Here is a 19,259-nt window from a genome sequence, read left to right as displayed (position 1 = left end):
TATCAGATTATTTTCTCTACATCAACACACAGAAGTGTAGCAATTAAAAGCAGGAAGGGAGTCATGTTTGGAAGCCTAATTTTCAAGGCAATTTCTTTGCAAATTATTGTATTTCATTTGAGGTTGGGATTTAATAACACCAATTAGGAGTTTTGCTAAATAGTAAAACTGAAATTTCCTCAACTAAAATAAGCTACATTTCCCAGAGGAAAGCATTTTTCTCTTACAGACTTTCTTACTTGTGAACTTACTGAATTTCTGAACTGTGGGGAAAAAAAGATTTCTTATAAAATTAGAACATCTTTTCAAAGACAATCTGAAACCTCCATAGCCAAATCCCAAAGCAAAGGCCTCTCAAAAGTTTGCCCAGTACAACTGCTCCATGCTGGATACAGGGTCTCTGAGGGACAACAAGGAATAGGCTTGCCCCTGGCTGAAGGCACACTACACAAAGCACATACCCTTGTGCCTCAAGGTGAGCTCTGCACCTTGAAATCCAGCTGCATGCAGAAACCTTATATGTCACTAATGTATTAACTATCTACCTTTATCAAAGAATGATGAATTTTGGGACAAATAAGACATCAGCTTTAACAACCACTATGTATCAATTATTTCAAATGCAAAAAACAGCTGAAGATCTGCACCCCCAAACATCAATCACTTACCCATACCACTATAAAAATACATGTCCTATATTTAAAAAACACTGCTGAAAAGGCTTACTTCTGCTAAAGCAGTGACAAATTAGGCAGCAGCTGGGATAAGATTGAATTAAACAGCAGAAGAGCTGTGAGAGTCTGAGCCTGGCCTTCCCTGACATGCAGGAAGCTGGCAAGCAGCCAGAGGAAGAGGGAGCTGGAGCAAATTGTGGCTGCAGAATTCAGCAGCTCCAGGAGAAGGAATTGGTCCCGATCTCTGCCCCTGCTTCCAGCCCCGGCTGCACCCAGGCTCAGTTAGACTCAGCCCAGCAGGACAGCTGGGAGAGTCTGAGCCTGGCCTTCCTTGACATGCAGGAAGCTGGCCATCAGACAGAGTAAGAGGGAGCTGGAGCAAAGCATGGCTGCAGAAGTTGACGCAGCAGCTCCAGGAGAAAGGGAATTGGTCCTGATTCCAGTGGGTTAACTGTCTCCTGGTGGTTAGGTTGTTTGAAGTTGAAAAATGCATGGGGAAAAGATTAATGGGAATACAGTTTCTATTTGAAAGCTTATTACAATTCCGTGCAATTCAAAGTTTGTTAGCAGTATGTAGTTCTAGAAAAAAATGGTCTTCAAGGTCTTTTTTTGAGGAGAGTCAGAGCCTGTGACTGAATTCAGGAGGGATTATGTCACTGGCTGGGTCCATTGTCCTGCACGCTGGAAGGTTCTCTTGCTTCAAATCAGACAGTAGGAACTCATTTTGAGGTATAGAACATCTAAACCTACCTGAAGCTATTTGAATTCAGAGTCTGGCCTCTTCACAAAAAATCTGCTCCAAACATAGAAAAACTACGTAACCACTGTTGCAAAGTTTCACCAAAAAGCCTTAAAACAGCAGATTAACATTGGAGGGCAGGAGGCAGCACCCAGCAGCGCCAGCCAGGAAAGCCATAAGCGCAGGCTTCCCGCTAAGCTTGCATCCCATGTGTCTGCTGGCTGCAGGAGCCCATGTGCTCACTACTCATGAGCCCAAAAGTCACTACACAGGTCAGCTTTTCTAACTTAACACCACCTGTTGCACTTACACCTTTTCCTTTATGAGGAGAACTTCTTGGGCAATGAACAAACAGATCGGTTTCTATAAGGGATAATATGTAGTACAATTAGCCTAAAAAAATGTTTCCTTGAATGTCATCCAGTTCTGTTCTTAACCCCTTTCTGTGGACTTATTTCATAATTCAAAAATCAATGGTTTTTAACACTCACTTGGGAGTTTAAGAAGACAGCCTACCACACATCCACTGCTGAAATTTGCTCTTGCACTGTCCATGTTGTTGTTATTCTGTTGCCATGTCTCTGTCACAAAAAAGCCACCCGTCTCTACTCTTCATATTTGATGAGCTGCTGCACATGGACAATCTGGCTTCCCACTACAAAATTCAGCTAGCTATGTCCAAGTCTTCACATTATCAAGTGGAATTCTGGGATACATGTACAGAATAGAATCCTTCCTTAAACACTGTGTGGAGTCCAGCTTTTCTTCAGCCTACAAAGGAGTACCTCAAATTGCATAGATGAAAAAAGCAGGAAGGGTTTTACTTTTTATTTTAAAGGAATAAAATAAATCTCAATACACAGTTTGGAAATATTTAAAGACAGACATCAGAAGAGAAAATTCGATTTAGAAACAAGTACAAAAGGGGCAGGATGAAAACAGTATAAGGTAACAGAATTTAGTGTTTCAAGTGTGAATATATAACTGCAATAACAATCTTAAGTTTTCCACTACTGCATTCCTAGTGAAGTAATGAGCCGGTATTTCAATAAGCTCAGTGAAAAGCTGTGAAAACTGCAAGTTTTAACTGAGAAATGTTGCCATTCTCATGATGGGTCTGAAGTACTGCTTTTATATGCATTGGTGCACATGTCTATCAAGGGAAGGAAGACCCATTCTTTCAGCTAGAGGAGTATTAGTTAGTACACAGCAGCTTTGTAAAGTCTTATTATTAAACAAAACAAAAAAAGGGCACTTTTACTACCTATTAACCTATTCCTGGTTCTCAAATGGAGAATTCTAGCTTGTAAAAACCACAAGTCTCAGGAAATACTGACATATACAACCATAAACCTAAATTTTTCTGTCTGATTATTTTTTATATAGCAGTCCTAACAAAAATATTCAAGACCTTCTATTTCTATCAAAGTGCAATGTACTGCATACTTAATTCCCCACCTGCAAATCACATAGTGTACATGCCATGCACTTATCCACACTAGTTTGTATAAGAAATTGCAAAAAGTAGTATGAATATGTTGTGCATGTCTTGTTCTGACCACAAGGACACTGGACAAGCAGAATTATCTATACTGCATGTTGTAGAATAAAATTGACTAGTTACTTTTATGCCTGATCATTACAAAAGAACCCCAACAAATGCTACAACATTAAATCTTATGCTTTAGCAGCATTCTTGTATTTTGAACTATTGTTTCTTTCAGGGAGCTGAGTTATCTAGAAAGGTCTTTCACTAGCTAGTGCCCCCCTTCCTGCTCTGAAGTGTGATTTCCTGCAATAATTCAGTTGTTTAAAAGAGAATGCGCCTAGCTAGAAGACTTCCAAAAAAGGAGTTATATAAATATTTAGCACATTTATAAACAGCTAATTGCTTCCTACCATACTCAAAACTAGAAAGCAAGAAGGTTTTGAAATTTTTAAAGTGAAATAAAAATACTGCATAACAATAGTCCTGTATAATGTTAAATACTCTCTCAAACTTAAAGCATAAGTGACCCAGAGGACTTCCCACATTTTCATTTAAATTCTTTTCTTGTATAGTTCCCTTCCCGAGTTTAAAGCTTCCCAGTAGGTTTGTAGCAGGCGTCAGGCTGCCACATGCGAAGGTCAATAAGGACTTGGTTGAGCTTTTGCATCCAAAGGTTACGCTCTTCTTTAGTATCAGCAGACAGCCAGTTCCTAGAAGGCAATGAACCCTATGGATTATTCTCCACCTCCAATTATTTATTGTGACAAATGTCAAGCTGATCAACCACAGAAGCCCAGAAGATATAGTAGGGTTAAAAATTAAGTCAAACATTCCACAATCCTGCTACCAAGCCACCTCTCATTTCCAATTCTAGAAAGCAGTTAGGACTAAAAGCAAACAAAGCAGTTCCAAGTGCCACCCAAAACCTCAGCATTTAAATGACCTTTGCATCATTATGACAAAGCCGTAAAGCTCCTACATTACTACAACTATGACATGAGGTAAAATACCCTCCCCACAACCTCCATGATTTTATGCACTCACTTTGTAACACAGAGTGTGTCTCTGCATTGGCTGACAAGGGTCTCTCGGTCATCTTCTCTCTGAGGTCGGACAGTTATTAGTTCAAAAGTGTTGGGACGGGCACAAAACTCCCTGTTGGCAGGTTCAATCTGATGATTAGTGCAGTTAGCCAAGTTTATCCGGCCGAAAGGATGCTGAAAGTGAAATCAGTTCATCCGTCAAGAACACTGCAATCAAGAGTAATTCTGAACAACATATGCTTTGACAACTTCGATGATATTAAGTGAACACACCTTCCCTCAGTGAGTTACTCCATACAAAAAGGTGATATATGTGCAGCTGTAAGAAATTTATTTAAAAAAACATCCCATGATTTAAAGTAATCATGGACTAATACTGATATTTCTGGATGATGTCTATCTCTGCACAAGGGAACAGATATAATAGGGGTGAGGGGATGCATTTAGTAAGTTTAATATTTTTGTAGATCACCAAAATACAGCTGACTCTCTCTCTCTGAAAAGTAGTGAAACAAGTCTAGAAGATTTTCCAGAACAGAACCTGCAAAACAAACCAAAGCTTCTTGCTTGCAGACAAAAGCAAAATAAGAACCTTCTTCTTGCTTAACTTTTTTTTTTTTTACTATCTTGTCTTAAGAGTAGGCAGAGATTTTTCCCTCTCTCCTGGCAAGGAAAGAAAGTACATTGATGTATTTTGGCAATGTCAACTATCAGCATATGGTGTTCCTCTGTTAGCAGGGAAGAAACTAAACTCAGGCATCTGGATTCACATAAAAGTCCCAAAAGGACCAGAGTTTGCCACAGAGTTTGGGAAAGAAAATGTTCTGCCACTAAACAAGCAAGTGTTTAATGGTAAATAACTTCAGTGAATCAGAAAAACCCTCTTGAAAGCAGTCTTTAAAAGAATGTGGAAACATTTTAGTACACTGTAGGAAGACACTAAGGAGACAAGAAGGTTCACCTCAGTGACAGAGGAACCTCTGATTTGTCTTGTTAGCCCAACAAGAACTTAGTTTTCTGTGAAAACCATTTAAGAAGCACCAGTTCCAGCTACAATGTGGAGCTGCAAGAAGACAAGGACTTCAAATAAGACAGTCCACAATTACAGCTATGCTTCTGCAATATACAAGGATTGCCCACTCTAATTTTTTGCCATATTTAGTGTTAGTCATCATTTTGTCTAAAACTTAAGGCAACGAGATACAGTCTGCTTATTAAGCTGTACAAGTCCAATCAAATTTCACTTAAATAATTAGTGATTTGATGAGCACAATGGAAGGCCTTAAAATTAAAGGGGAAATTAAATATGGATCTTCCATCACTTTTCCCTCTTTCCTACTAGATAGGGAAGTCAGTTTCTAAGTTTGCCATGATTTAGGTCAGCTTTATGAAGACAAGTCCCCTCAATTTTCCAATGAAGCTTTAGGAACTTGAATCCTATGCTTTACCAGTCTAAAGCCTAAACATTACTGTCCTTAAAAATGAACAACTACTTGTGTAGGCTATTACAGAACTTTAGACTTAAGCTTTACAAAACAGCATTACCTTTCGTTTCTCATCATCTGGGTATGTCCAATAGGAGATACAATTTCCAGACAGCACACACCAGCGCCTATGCCACGCTCCAAATCCACTGACATCTTCAAACATGGTCTTAAAAACAAAAACTTAAATGGGGTAACTTTGTACCTTGAGCTTGGTCTGTATTTGACTATTTTTCTACCAGAATGGTTCTGTAACTGCAACCCCTCATAGGACTAAATGAAAGAGAAGGAAAATAATTATACTGAGAGAGGCTTCTACTCAGACAGTGTATTTGTTTTCCAGATGGCATAGAAAATTAGCTCACACTATCATTCTCAGGTTTGCAGCCTTTTGCTAAAAGGCACCTATCATTGCTGTTTAAAATTACGAGATTTTCATGTTGATGATGACAAGCATTCCCATTGATTTCAAGGTAAAGAACAGTTATTTCTAGTATATACAGTATGAATGGTTCACAAAACATGTTCAAAATCCAATTTATTATTAGATATTTGAGTAATTTTTGACTTACAAATCAGGATGAAAAAAACATGCAGCTATTCAAGAGGCCAGACTCAAGAAAGTTTAGTCCGTTCAAAAGAAATTAGAAATTGATTTTTAAATGTTTGTGTTGGCAGTTCTTTTATTGGATGCTGGATTTCATAAATTTCAAGCCCCATTTCCTCCGAACTGGAATGGAGAGTTTAGTATCTGACTTCTATTCCTGATACCTCTTGAACTTATACAGAAGTTTTTTCCCAGTTAAGGTGTGTATTGTGATTCTCACTCTTCACAATTCAGATTATAATTTTCAATGGTGCAGGGAGTTTCCAAACCCTTACTCTGAACAAATCCAGTATGCATGTACATCATTCTTCAGGTTTTACATATTGTATAGTAGAAGCAAATATGGACTTTCTCAAATTAGTACATAGAAACATGGGACAGCAAATACCATAAGCATGTGAAATGTTTGCATCTAATGAAATCTGTTCGACTTCAGTTAAGTAAAGGGAAAGGAGACAGAAAGCAGTGTTTGAAAAGAGTCTGAAGAAATCGTGATTTCTGGAAACACCAAAATAACAGCAAATGTTAATGTTTCATTTTCATAGCACATTTACTGCCATCTTGTGGACATTTCAACAGTTCCAGCTCCTAGGCCCAAGTATCAGCTGCATTTTTTAGGTCCAGTTTTAGAGAGAATGGCACAAGATTTTTCTCAAAAAAAGTACTGTTGTTTCTTTGCCATTTAGAAAAGCTGTGAACACAGTGGAAAAAGACCAAATATTTTGTTTTAATTAGACACACAGAAAAAGAGTCCTGTAAAAATTTCTGCCATTGAAATTAAAATCTCATCTAACATCACAGATTTTAGCAAGAGAAGGTTAACTGAAGTTCAAAATAACTAATAATCAGGTGTTTAGAAGAGAGATACACAAATTCTTAACTTAGACATGTTCAGAAGAGAAACTAAAAACCATTTATGATCTCATTCAGATTAAAAAAAAAAAAGAGCCAGGTTTAAGCTTCAAACACAGGTGTGACAAAAAATTACTATATTTAATACAACCTGTAATTTCCAAGGCAGGAGTTTGAAGTGAATACAGTAAGTACCTTACCAAGAACCCTTTCTCCTCCACCAAAGAGTCCACTTGGCATTTCAACTTCAGATATATATGACCTTCCAAAGGAGACAAAAAGGGAACCTGCAAAATGTAAAAGAATCATTTAATTTTGATACCTCTCAACTAAGTTTTACCAGTTCAAGCAAGCCACCTGCACCAAGATGTTAGCACTGTCTTGTTCTTAGGACCTTCAGCCGGAAAGAAGCAGTAAGTCAGAGTCAAGCAAGATAGTAATAATCACTTTTGGTTTCAAGTTCATTTAGAAGCTTTCCAAGAATTATTTATTAGTTTGCTCATCAGGATATATATAAACATGCACTCTAGATATGAAAACAGGCTCTTCAAGCATGGTTAGAAACAACAGAAGGCACCACTCCACACCTTTCAAGCTTCTGCCTCAGTTTGACACCAAGTTGTTTGGAAAATACCAAAGTGAGCTTAAACAGGAATGGTACTTAGATACCATAAGCATTTTTCGCAGATACTGATATAGTAGTGCCTACTCATAAATCTTTGTATAAAAGAAAACCTAGAAAGGGGAAAAGTAATGAAAACAGTTCTCAACTGGCACTCGAGGTGTTAAAGACATGTGTTAAGTAATTTCTAACAGAAAAGTTCCCAGTCCTATTTTTGCCACTGGAAAAATAATAGTAGCTTGATTACTGTACCAGAGGTCAGTGAAACAGTCATTTGATAGTCAAGATTTTTGAGGAAGAGCATGCAACAAAGGTCTACCTTTGAGCTTTCCCCAATCCCTCCACACATAATGCCTCACAATCTTCACTACTCCCATGAAATCACATCCCTTCTTTTTCTTCCCCCCCTCACAAGGAAAATGAGGCAAACTGCCAATTCAACAAGCAAATGATGACCTGCATGGCATTCTACAGGCCATATTTTATTGCTAATCTGAAGAAGCAACACTGCTAAGAATCTTGAAAAGAAATTGACAAAAAAAATCAGAAACACTCATCTTCTGTATTACTAGAAAAACCAAGAAGGTCAATGCTGCCAATCAAATACAAATAACTGTTTCCAGGGAATAGGCACAGGCATGTCTACACAGTAACAAAAAGCTTTCAGAACTATGGAATCAACACCATTCAAATGGAACTAAATTTTGCTAGTAGTTAAGATGAACAGGAGTACCCCTCAGTAGTTAAAAGTGCTCATCTGTGGGCCTCAGTGAGTCGTGAAGAACACCAAAATAGGTCTTGTGGTTAGAAATTGATCACCTTTGAATAGCAGACATCCTGCAGCTTCCTCCCACATATAAGACACACATACACAAGCAGGTGATCAAATAATTTCCATATGTCAGATCTACTCAAGTAACACAGTTTGCATGGCTTGCTCCTGTACTCAACACGAACAGTATAGCACAGAAAAATTCTAAGCATTAGGTAGGAGTCTCCATGACCACTTGAGAAGAAAAAAATAGTGAAACACTTCCACGTAACAAAAATAAAAAATCCTGATGCAACTGATGCATCTTATCCACAAAGACAACTATAACCCTACATGCTACACCAAGGAATAATGGCATATAACCCTAATAAAGCACAGTAAAACCCATTTCTGAATGAGCACTTCAAGAATATTTGGCTATTCCCCACTTCAAGTTTATGGGTTTTGCATCTCCTTTAAGCTTTATGCTGGAAAAGAAGAATTCGGTTTATGAAGTTTACCCGTGAGGAACTGTGTGACAGACAAAGCACAAAGGTTGTATAACAAACAACACAGTTTTGCAGAGCCTACAATACCATTACTAATGACTAAAACAGGTCTCAAAACACCCTCTTGTACACATAATGAGAAAATATTGAGTTAGTTAAATTTCTAGTTAACAATATATCTCTTTCAAAGGGTTAAAGGATATGGAAAGAAAGCAGTTTAACAAATACCCAACTAGATAGAAAGAAAACTAAAGCCCATGACTAGGCTATCTTGCAGTCCTGGTGTGCTCACTCACCTATTTGCCATAGGAACACAGCTTACTGTCATAGAAGATTATCTGTAGTGGGTCTCAAGAACTCCAGCATTTGAAAAACTGGTTTCTTAGGAGACTTTTGATTAAAAATAGGAGATAATGGGTACTAAAATTATCACTTGCTTAATTTTGAGAGAAAACTCAAATGATGTAAATTCATCTAAAACACTGCAGGACTCAAGTAAACTATTAACTAGACAAAACTTTTCATAGGTTAAAGACAAATTGTTTCTGTTAAGGATATCAATACACATAATTTCTAAAGCCAAAAACAGATACACCAAGTAAAATATTTTAAGTGCACATTTGTGTACAAATAAAGACCTCATTTATTTGACTTTATTTTCAATACTTTTTGCTTAAGAAAAAACAAATGTCTTGCCAGAACAAGGTTAGAATAAGAAGCAAGATTATTAGGTCCTGAGATATTTTAATTTTCTTCAGCAGCAACAAGTTGAGTTAAACCAACATTTAGGCTGGCAGACATTTTTCTCTGGTTCTCTTATCAGCACAGCAGCTGATTCTATGTAGTTCATCAAGAAGATGGCTCAAATTTCCTGACTAGAACTCTTTAGGAAACACATAGTTTTGCTCTGAAGCAAGAAACACCCTCCTCTAATGATCAAGGAAGAAAAGAAAAAACATGCTAATTAAGGAAAAACCCTAGGCAACATAAAAAAACGAGTTCTAGCAGCATGCTTATTATTGTGAAAGACAAGGGGTAGAATTCTGCAAGTCTTAAAGGCTTCTATCATCTTGTGTTTTCTTAGTAAATATTTGTAAGCATTTTCTCAGAAGAATTAAAAAAAAAAAAGCTGCAAAAAAGGCCAGACAGAAATAAGCAACATGCACTAGAAAGCATTTTCCTATTTTAAGTTAGAAACTACAGGATCATAGCAACCTTGTCCTGGAACATATAGCCCAACAGTTCTTTTTCCTCCCCTTCAAAGTTTATCTAGGGAAAAAAGAAACATGCTCAATGCAATTAATATAAAGTTATGGTCTAGAAGAAAAAAGGACACAATTATACATGAGTATACTTTGGTCCTTTATCCCCTGCATTTTAACAGTACATAGGTAAAAGAGAGGAATGACACTCAAAAAAGCCACTGTGGCATCAGTTTGTTCCATATTAGAAATACATGAAGCAAGCAGCTGTTTGGTACAGCCGCAGGCCAAGTCAAAACTGAAATTTTACTGAGGTAGTAATTTAACAAAAAAACTGAAACAAATAATGAATAAGAATTCCCCTTTTTGCCAGATAACTGTAAGACTGCATCTGCAAAAAATTAACCAAGTGATAGTTTCCCCAGAATTCTCTTTGAACATTGTGCTTTTGCTATATTTCACTAGTCCAGTCCAGTGTCCTGTCATACAATGCAAACCAATGAAGTCCACACCTGAACTGCTGAATATAATGCAAAAGCTGATTCCATTAACTCCAAAAACAAGGGGTTTCCAAAAAGGAAGCTACACACAAAGATTTCTATATATAGTTCTGGTTAAAAGGAACATTTATGCTAAAGAACCAAAGTTGCTACTTCTGAAATTCACATAGTCAGTAACAACAGTGCAATTTAACCATTGTTCTGCCAGCTGTTTCAGTAAAGGAATCTGCTTCTAGCTACAAAAAGTAAAACTTCCAAAATACAAGTTGGGATTATTGAGATATTTTGGTTTAAGGCTTATACACAAACACAACTAGTTCTTGTTTTCTCATGTCTCATCAGAAGCTGTAATTTTAATAATACTATCATCACCATAAGACTTGATTAGCCAAAAAAAAAGACAATTACTCTTATGCTGCTGTTTGGGTAGCTAAAGCTGTGATTTAGTACTACCATAAACTGTAGTAACTTTTGAATTAATTTAAACTAGCTTAGCATAGCTACTGGCATAAACACCTATTAAAATAAGTTTTAGGTATTCGATATTACAAGGTTAGAGATTACAATGAATGTAAGAATGCATTTTTTAAATTTCTCATAGCAAAAGCCAATAAACATTCTGTTTAGACAAGGAACTAATGGATAAAACTCAATAAGAGCTCTCCAGAAAAGCTTAAGATAATTTGCTTCTATAAATTTAGATAGAAAAATTTGGATATGAAAGGAAAAACTCATGCTCCTAAATATATTCAAGCGGCATTTTTTAGGTCAATTAAGTGCAGAAAAATTCAAATACTTCATTATCATTAATATAAACTTAATGCCTTCTTTAGTGATAACTGCAAGACTAGGGGCAATAATATGAAAACCATGTATAGAAATGTCAACTGTATACTTCAATTTTTTGCCAGCAAAAGCAAATCAGTAATCAAATTCCTGTGCACAACCATATCTTATACTGAGCTACAGAAAGGAAAGAGCACATGGCACAGTAATGAAAGTCTCCCTGTTTATCTCAAAACTACATTTAATTAATATGAAATTATATGTAAGTAAAATTTTTTGTGTAATTTTTAATGTCTATATAAATAACCTATCTATAAACCATTATATATGTTTCATTTCTAGGATGGTACTTCCACCTGAAAAGTAAACCCAGACTCTTATTTTTCTAGTAGCATGCAATTACCCTTGGATTAGCTACCAGTAATTTCCGTTACCTTGTCCAGTGCAAATTTGGTATTTCCCACAGAAGACAGCGATAACTTGTGGGATCCAACAAGGATGAAATTCGTACTGCGTATGGCATTTGGGCCACCTGGACTGGCCATGGCTGTGGAGAAAAGTTAAAGTGAAGTTGTACCAAAACACACAATCAGGATGCTGCAAGACTTAAAAAAAAAGTACTTTATTTGCACTACTGTATGCATGCCCTGCTCAGTACTCCAAGAGAAGCACTCTTTGCAGTGCAGCCCAGTCACGCATTCAGAGAGAATCTTGATACACACCATTCCTCCTCAGCAAATCTTTTCTTTCAGAAACAGGGTTTGAAAACCTCCACAAAGGAGAAAACAAAGCATTTTAAATCTCAGGGGGATGGAGAGCATGCTGGGGCACACTACAAAGCACACATACCCTGCAGTAGGAACATGACTTTTCTATCTCTTAACCTCTTCTCAAGTGACACACTGCAATCTTCCAGAACTTGTACGCCTTTCCTTTGCACTCATATCATGAGAAACACACACTGTAGCTCAGGAATCTTACTAGTTGCAGTAGCATGATACACATTCCAGATTTAGTTCATGAGCTCCTTATTGCTGCAATTTCTGCCAAAGCTAGCTCAAGTATCTCATACTTTAGTCAGATAAGTGTATAATGTTTTTAGATACTTAGAAAAACATTTAGAGGTGCTGGTTTTCCCTGACAAGAGCCAGAAATATATAAACAAATTTATATATATTTTTAATGTATAAATATATATAAAAAAACTACACACAAGCAATATTTCAGTATCTGTTCATATTTTCAAATTATGCTGTATTACTTTGTTGACAGCAGACTCTATCTACTTTTAAAATCATTCAAGTAGTTTGAATTCATACTTTTGGAAAAAAATGTAAACCATGGGTATCTGATACCAGATTTTAGTTCTGATTTTGTAAAGATATCTTCTGTTGAACATAATGGTAACATAATAAGCACAGGGCCAGTTTCTGGGCTGGAAAATTTAATGTTTATTACTCACAAATTGTCATCTGTTACAAGTATTATTTATTGATATAGTAGTTTTGAGAGCAAGTGTAGATTATTCATCCTGGCATAAGATGTTTAGACTTTACTTACCTGGAGTAAGGAGGTTGCTTTTCTAGAAAGAGAGAGAAATAAAAGCTTAGTGAAAGAGTACTTCTGAGTTTCTACTGAAGACAAAGCCAAGGTAAAAAGAAATTAGATTTGAAGTACTTTAAAAAACCCAATCAAATTGAAGAAAAAAATCAAAAAGAAAGTCCAAATAAATGCGTATTTCCAGCATTACATAGGTAACAGAGCTGTTTCTTGAGCTGATGACTTAAAAATTTGGCAGAAAACTGGACAATTTATAGAGCCTTACATAAGGAACAGAAAGAACCTGTTATGGGCACAATCTTAATCTGTGAGAACAGGCCCTTTGGAAGGGGTCATAGTCAGATCTTGTTACAATACTACATTCATACTTACAGAGGTAATAGATGTTAATAATCTCTTTGGAGTAATAACCTACAAAAGACAACAAGCAGATAAATGCATTTGCTACTGAATTTGTCCAGCACATTCCCATGAAAACTAGACAGTGAAACTACTGAAGTGAGCTACTTATTTCAAATTTTGAATGGGTACTCATTACTATGAGTAAGTCTTGGATTTTGACTAGACATAATATATCTCAGTGGGAGAAATGCTACATCGCAAAGAAATAATTACTGCAGGAAAGTTAAAGCAGACAACCAGTCTTAGTAGGCCTTTTTACCTATATATTGGGATTTCAAAGTTACATTTGCTTAACTAAAGGTAAGAGTTAACAATAAATGTAAGGATATGTTCAATATACTGTTGTTATACATAATTATTTTAAAATTAAAATCTCAAAGTTTAAGTGAGACTTAAACATATTGTGTATATTAAACACAAACTGGAGTTATGTACTCTTATTGTGGTTGAAAGACAAGTCTAAGCAGCTTGTTAAAAAGCAGACAGAGGATGCCATTGGAAAACCTATAACCTCCTATCAGCAACATACCTACAGTAGCATCAAATCATTCAGTTTTAAGTAAAAATTCCTTTAAAGTACAGCACAGGAGAGATGTAAACACTGGGACTTGAAACTTTTATTATAGAATAGGTGGAAGCTTTCACTGTGCCAAATCAAAGAATAAAGAAATTTCCTATTTCTGCTTGCAGACACAGGACTTAAATACACATTCCAACTGTTCTGAAAGACACTCAAGTTTCTTGTTTTTGCCAAGTGACAGATATCCTGTCAAGGAGGAAATCAGTCCTGATGCCATTAATTCACTGTGTGCTCTATTAGAATGAAAAGAAAAATACATACACACGCCCCAAAAGCAAACCAAAATAAACAAAGCACCACAAAAAAAAACCCCAAACTACCTCCAGAAAGCTGGTTTAGGGTTACATATCTTTACATATCCTTAAAAAGCACAAACACTTGATATGTGCACCCTTATTAAAATAATGTTTGCTTTAAAAAGTAAGCATCTAGTGCTTATACTTAATATTGGGGAGAAAGAGTTTTTAGTTGATCAATAAAACCTTTAAGACAAATCCAGCTCCAGGGTAGAGCATATTGACTGGCATAGTTTAACTGAAGTGGAGAAAAAGGGCAATAAATCACTATTGGATGCCCCACACCTAATAAATAAAGGTCTGCAAAGCATAGCATTTTGCAGCATTAGTAAGACTTCTTCCCCACCAATATATTTCAGACTCAACTAAGTGCTGCATGTCCAATCTACTAATTGCTGTAGGTCTCCATAATCCATCTGTCATGGCAGATGTTCTGAGAAGGGAGTAAAAGCAAGCAACAGATTGTCTAAGACTATCAGTCAGTTTTCCTAGTGCATCTTCTGTTGAAACATTACACAGTGATTTTCAGGTTTCATTTACCTTAGACTTATTTGTCTTTTTCCTTTTATCAGTGCTTGTAGCTTCTTTTCTCTGCACCTGTAAGGCAAGAAGGTATTGAGAAAGTACAGCAAATCATTCTCCTTTACACCTCCTCTTCACATGAACTGATACATACCCAACTGTAAACTTCTATATTTATTTCAAAGTCATTTGACACATCATGCCTAAAAGGGAAAAAGAAAAAAACAAGTTAAATAAAGTGAAGCAAAAAGGCTTTTGTTTTGGTTTGTGGCAAAATTTTGGGGATTTTTTTTTTGTTTTGGTTGGTTTTGTTGTGTTTTAAGCTACTCTTCACTTCTTCCCTCTTTTTGCTCCTTATAACTGTCCAAGGAGCAAGAAGATTTTAGTGTATTACTATTTAAAAATATTTTCTGGAACTCAGAAAAGAAAAGGGGAGGGGAGGACAAGGGGCAGATAATGTGCATCTACAATTTCTCAGATTGCATCCTCCCCTGTCACAGATTGGGTTTTTTGAGTAAATAATTTTAATTGAAAATTCCATTACAACTGAACTTCAAAAACAGAGTTTATTTATTTTTAAGACTTACTAGCAAACAGCCATTTAAACTCACAATGCCTATTTAGCTGACATGTGAGAACTGAAGTTATAGTTGTAATAGCACTATTTTTCCAGATACCAAAACCAAATAGCTATATAAAATGTTAGTTGTTGCAAAAGAGAAAACCACATCTCAGGCACAGCAATCCATCTGTCATTGCAGGTGTTCCAGGAAGGAACAAAATGCAGAAAATGCAAGAGATAAAATAGGTGATGGATGGTTGAATAAGTCTAGGTTGCTCTTTTGAGAGAAGTGCCTTCCAGCTATTTTTTGAAGAAGCCCACAAAATCTCTCCATACTTTGTTGCAGAATATAACAGTCGTATAACTAAGGCTTTAAATGTTTTTATGCATGCTCCACCAGAGTTAAAACTGGTTCAAGAGTTTTTTTAGACTTACATAGTAAATGTCGTAGTAAAAGTAAGAGCATCTCCATTCAGGGAACTGGCAGTACTTGCTAATGGAGTTGCAACCATGTTTTCTGCTCCAGATCTCAGTATTATTACATAGTAGTAATTTCCTGCTTCTGTAAGTACACATCAGATGGTTGGGTTAGCCAGAGGATGCCAAGTATCTAAAAAAATCCCCAAGTACTGCATTGCTATTAACCACATCTCTGTTTCACCCTACTTAAAACATTTAGTTACATTTGAGACTTGCTTATAAGCTTGAAACAATTTTATTTTCTTTATGCTGGGTGTACTAGTAAAGTTGTCTCCACAGGATTCACAGCAACCGCTTTATTGCCTGGGGCATCTCAGGCCAGAACTACACTAAGCGTGTGAAAGGGAACAGGAACTTTCAGTCAGATCAGCAGATAATCTTAGTTCTTTATACTCCTTAGGTCTTCCAGCTTAACCACATATCAGCTTTCACTGAAACCTTGAAAAATTTGTCAGAAGCAGATTAACTGAATGCAATAGCTAAATTTTCATTACCCCTAGATTTCTGAGAACATCAAAGCAGAAGAAAAAAAAAAAAAAAAACCCACAAAAAAAAGCAAAAAAAAAAAAACAAAAAAAACCCAAAAAAAACCCAAAAAAAAACCCCCAAAATTCAAGGAGAATGAACCAGAAATACATGTTGGGAGAATGAGGAAGGAGGAGAAAAGAAATAAGCTTTTGCTAGTTTTACCTGGCTTTTGAGCTGTACCACATACAAAGTCTGCTTTTAGAGGTAGACGCATTTCTGAAATGGAAACAGATCCCCTGGAGGGAGCAAATTCAGAGGATGTAGAAGCAGCTTTATTTCTTTTATTATGTGGTCCCTCACTCTTCAGTTTATTCAGTTTTTCCAATAAAGCAGTTCTCTTCTCAGCTGTGCAAAGAAATGAATTACAATTCTACAGAAGAAAAAGTACTGAACAATTTTTTTCTGCCTTAAGTGTGTAAAATGCAACTTAAATATTAATAATTTTACAGTGTAAGAGAAATATAAGGGTCAAGAAAGATACTAAAAATGTCATCTTGCCTCTAAAATGAGCTGAGACAGAACAGATACTATCCTGTTCTTTTTTCCAGGTAAAAAACTATTAAAAAATGGTCACAATGCAACACAATAAATGCATGGGGAGGAAATTATGAACCCTGTTGAAATGTTCATTACAAAGAATTGAACTTGAGTATAAAAACCTACTTGCAAAGAGAAGAAGTCTCTCTGCTTCTGCTTCTTCTTGTGACCCTTTTCCATGTTCCTCATCAAAACAGCAGTTCAGAGCTTGACTGGCTTGATAAATCACTGTCTGTTGCATGTTGATCTCATTGTTCAGTTCCTAGAGTAAATCAATAGTAAAAATATTTACCAAGAAGAGAGATCTAGTGCTGTGTTCAAACAAGGAAATGTGACTAGATGAGCATTTTTGGGGGGCAAGGCTACAAAAAAAATCAGATCCTTTAGATAGCAAACTACAAAAGCCTTACAGTTTATTGTTACTTTGGCAAAAAGAACATCTTTTTTTTTATCTCAGAGGTATGGTGGAGAGTGAAAGACTCCAATATTTTATATTCCAGATCCCGTATAGTCTTCCCTCCACCAGGGGAAGCAGCACTAACCAGAAATTCAGCAATATAGATGAACAAAACACTAGTAAAGATCAGACTATTACCTACTGAAAGTAGGTAGTTACAAATTCTCCCTAATTCAAAGGCAGTGCTAAGACACAGATTCTCTGTCTCCTTAAGAAAAGGGCTTCTTCTTTCCAAACTTAATCTGTAACATGATCCTTATAAGAGAAGCATTAGCTGTTCAAATTATGCATCATCATTCCCTACCATTAGATATTTATGCACTATATAGATAACCTAACCACCTAATTTTACAGTTCTAAGCAGTATGTTAATGTCCTGGACATTCACAGGGGCAATTAAATTTGGAAACAGTAGATTAGAAAAAGAATTTTAAGAAGCATATTAGGTACCTGCATTTTCTTTTTGATGTTGACTTGATCAGATGGGCCATTTCTTCTCATTTCTAGTCTGGAAGCCACATCTTCTTTGCGAACAATTATTTGCTTTATTGAAGGACGATCGGTTTCCTTAAATCTTTGGGATCTGTACGCATCAACACTTGTAAAAAAGGAAACCCCACAAAATGTTTCACAGGTGTGCCAAGCTCTTTTTAATACATACATAGACATGTATCATACATTGAAGCCTTCCAGCTTGCCTAAATGGCTTTAAAGAAAGCATTCTATCAGCTGATTTTAAGTTTAAGCAACATAAAAGATTACACAATCTTTGACAAAGGCTGAGATCTTACAAAAAAAAAGCTTAATTTGTAGTTTGAGCAGTATGCATCATTAGAAGAGTTAAAAAAGCCAGTGTTTTAACTTGAACACTTAGAGAATCAGGGGTCAGGGGGGTTGCATTTATTACCTGTAAGGAAGATTGCGATCTTCTGACATAGAGCCAATACTGTCTCCAGATTCTGCTCTGGGAACTCTGGTCCTTTGGAACTTCTCGGACTTCAGACTGACATCACTGATACTGCTGCCTTCCCCAGTTGACTTAGAAGGAGAACCAAAGGCCTGAGGAAAAGAAAATATGATATTACAGCTATCTGTTAGCATAATAATAATAATCTGTTTTCTCTCTCCTTTACTTGTTTTAATATAAACAGTTAATTTGCTTAATACTATTTAACAGATGATATTTTACAAATATGGACATAGAGCAAGTTTATTTATTTAAGGACACTAACAGATTATTGAACTCAATGAGATGCCACCTTTAGCTTCCAAATCAGTACAGTTACATAATCAGATTTTTTCATCAGAAGTCACTCCACTGAATGCATGTATACCACTTCAAGTCCAGTACTAGTAACAGGTTTGATTTCACAGACCACTTGTTTAGCAGAGCATCCAATATGCTACACTATTTTCAGAGAAAAATAACTTGGCCCCATTATGCTTTCATTAGCAAAATACTATTTGTAACTTCTTTATTTGTCCAGATATCCTAATACTACAAAACATCACAGCTCCCAAGCCAATTGGACATTTCTGTGTAATAAAAAAGCCCTTCCCCACTCTCTCTGAATTCTCACCTCTGAACCAACAGATTCCACTAGAGGGGTTAACAGAGACATTGATGAAATGTTCAGTGACTCTTCTTGCTCATCCTCATCACTTTCACCTTCCAGGCTCATGCTCATTTCTTTCTTCAGCTTTTCTATGTCTGGACCATCTTCTTGAAGAATTTCAAAAATCTCATTTATCACTTTTGAGCTATTCATCTCATCATCCACATGCATTTTGCCTTTGTATACTTCATCTGAAGGGTGACATTTTAAAATATATTAGTACCATCAAGGCTCTCATTAAACAAACAGAAGCAAACTTGTTTTGCTTTCAAGCAAGCTTGGTTAAAAAGCACTTCTTGCAGTCGGGCATACAGAACCTGAATGTACACTTCCATGGCTATTTTAACATACTGTTTTTACACAGACTGCATAATCAAAGCAGAAGGGGAATGAAAAATGCACATTTTAGACAAATTTCAACCATTTAATTCAAATACATCTGAAACTTAACTGCAAGTCAA

General features: G+C 36.2%; 1 protein-coding gene across 3 annotated transcripts in view; it reads right to left on the bottom strand.

Moving 5' to 3' along the window:
* ANLN (anillin, actin binding protein) overlaps window positions 1-19,259 on the bottom strand; it is a 40,521-nt gene that overhangs the window by 11,314 nt on the left and 9,948 nt on the right. For 2 of the 3 annotated variants that reach the window (XM_053940744.1, XM_053940734.1), the window contains 15 exons: window positions 18,763-18,989; window positions 18,090-18,241; window positions 17,633-17,780; window positions 16,852-16,987; window positions 16,351-16,533; window positions 15,616-15,742; window positions 14,773-14,821; window positions 14,637-14,693; window positions 13,191-13,229; window positions 12,819-12,840; window positions 11,693-11,805; window positions 7,089-7,175; window positions 5,491-5,598; window positions 3,947-4,119; window positions 2,227-3,612 (listed from right to left, as the gene is read on the bottom strand). In XM_053940744.1, the coding sequence (XP_053796719.1) occupies window positions 3,489-3,612; window positions 3,947-4,119; window positions 5,491-5,598; window positions 7,089-7,175; window positions 11,693-11,805; window positions 12,819-12,840; window positions 13,191-13,229; window positions 14,637-14,693; window positions 14,773-14,821; window positions 15,616-15,742; window positions 16,351-16,533; window positions 16,852-16,987; window positions 17,633-17,780; window positions 18,090-18,241; window positions 18,763-18,989 (1,745 nt within the window). In that variant the 3' untranslated portion in view covers window positions 2,227-3,488. Of the gene's footprint in view, window positions 1-2,226; window positions 3,613-3,946; window positions 4,120-5,490; window positions 5,599-7,088; window positions 7,176-11,692; window positions 11,806-12,818; window positions 12,841-13,190; window positions 13,230-14,636; window positions 14,694-14,772; window positions 14,822-15,615; window positions 15,743-16,350; window positions 16,534-16,851; window positions 16,988-17,632; window positions 17,781-18,089; window positions 18,242-18,762; window positions 18,990-19,259 lie in introns of those variants that run through there. The other variant, XM_053940752.1, reaches the window with a different exon arrangement.

The sequence above is a fragment of the Vidua chalybeata genome, chromosome 1 (assembly GCF_026979565.1).
Source record: "Vidua chalybeata isolate OUT-0048 chromosome 1, bVidCha1 merged haplotype, whole genome shotgun sequence".
In the NCBI taxonomy this organism is placed as follows: Eukaryota; Metazoa; Chordata; class Aves; order Passeriformes; family Viduidae; genus Vidua; species Vidua chalybeata.
This window is presented reverse-complemented; position numbering and strand designations above follow the sequence as displayed.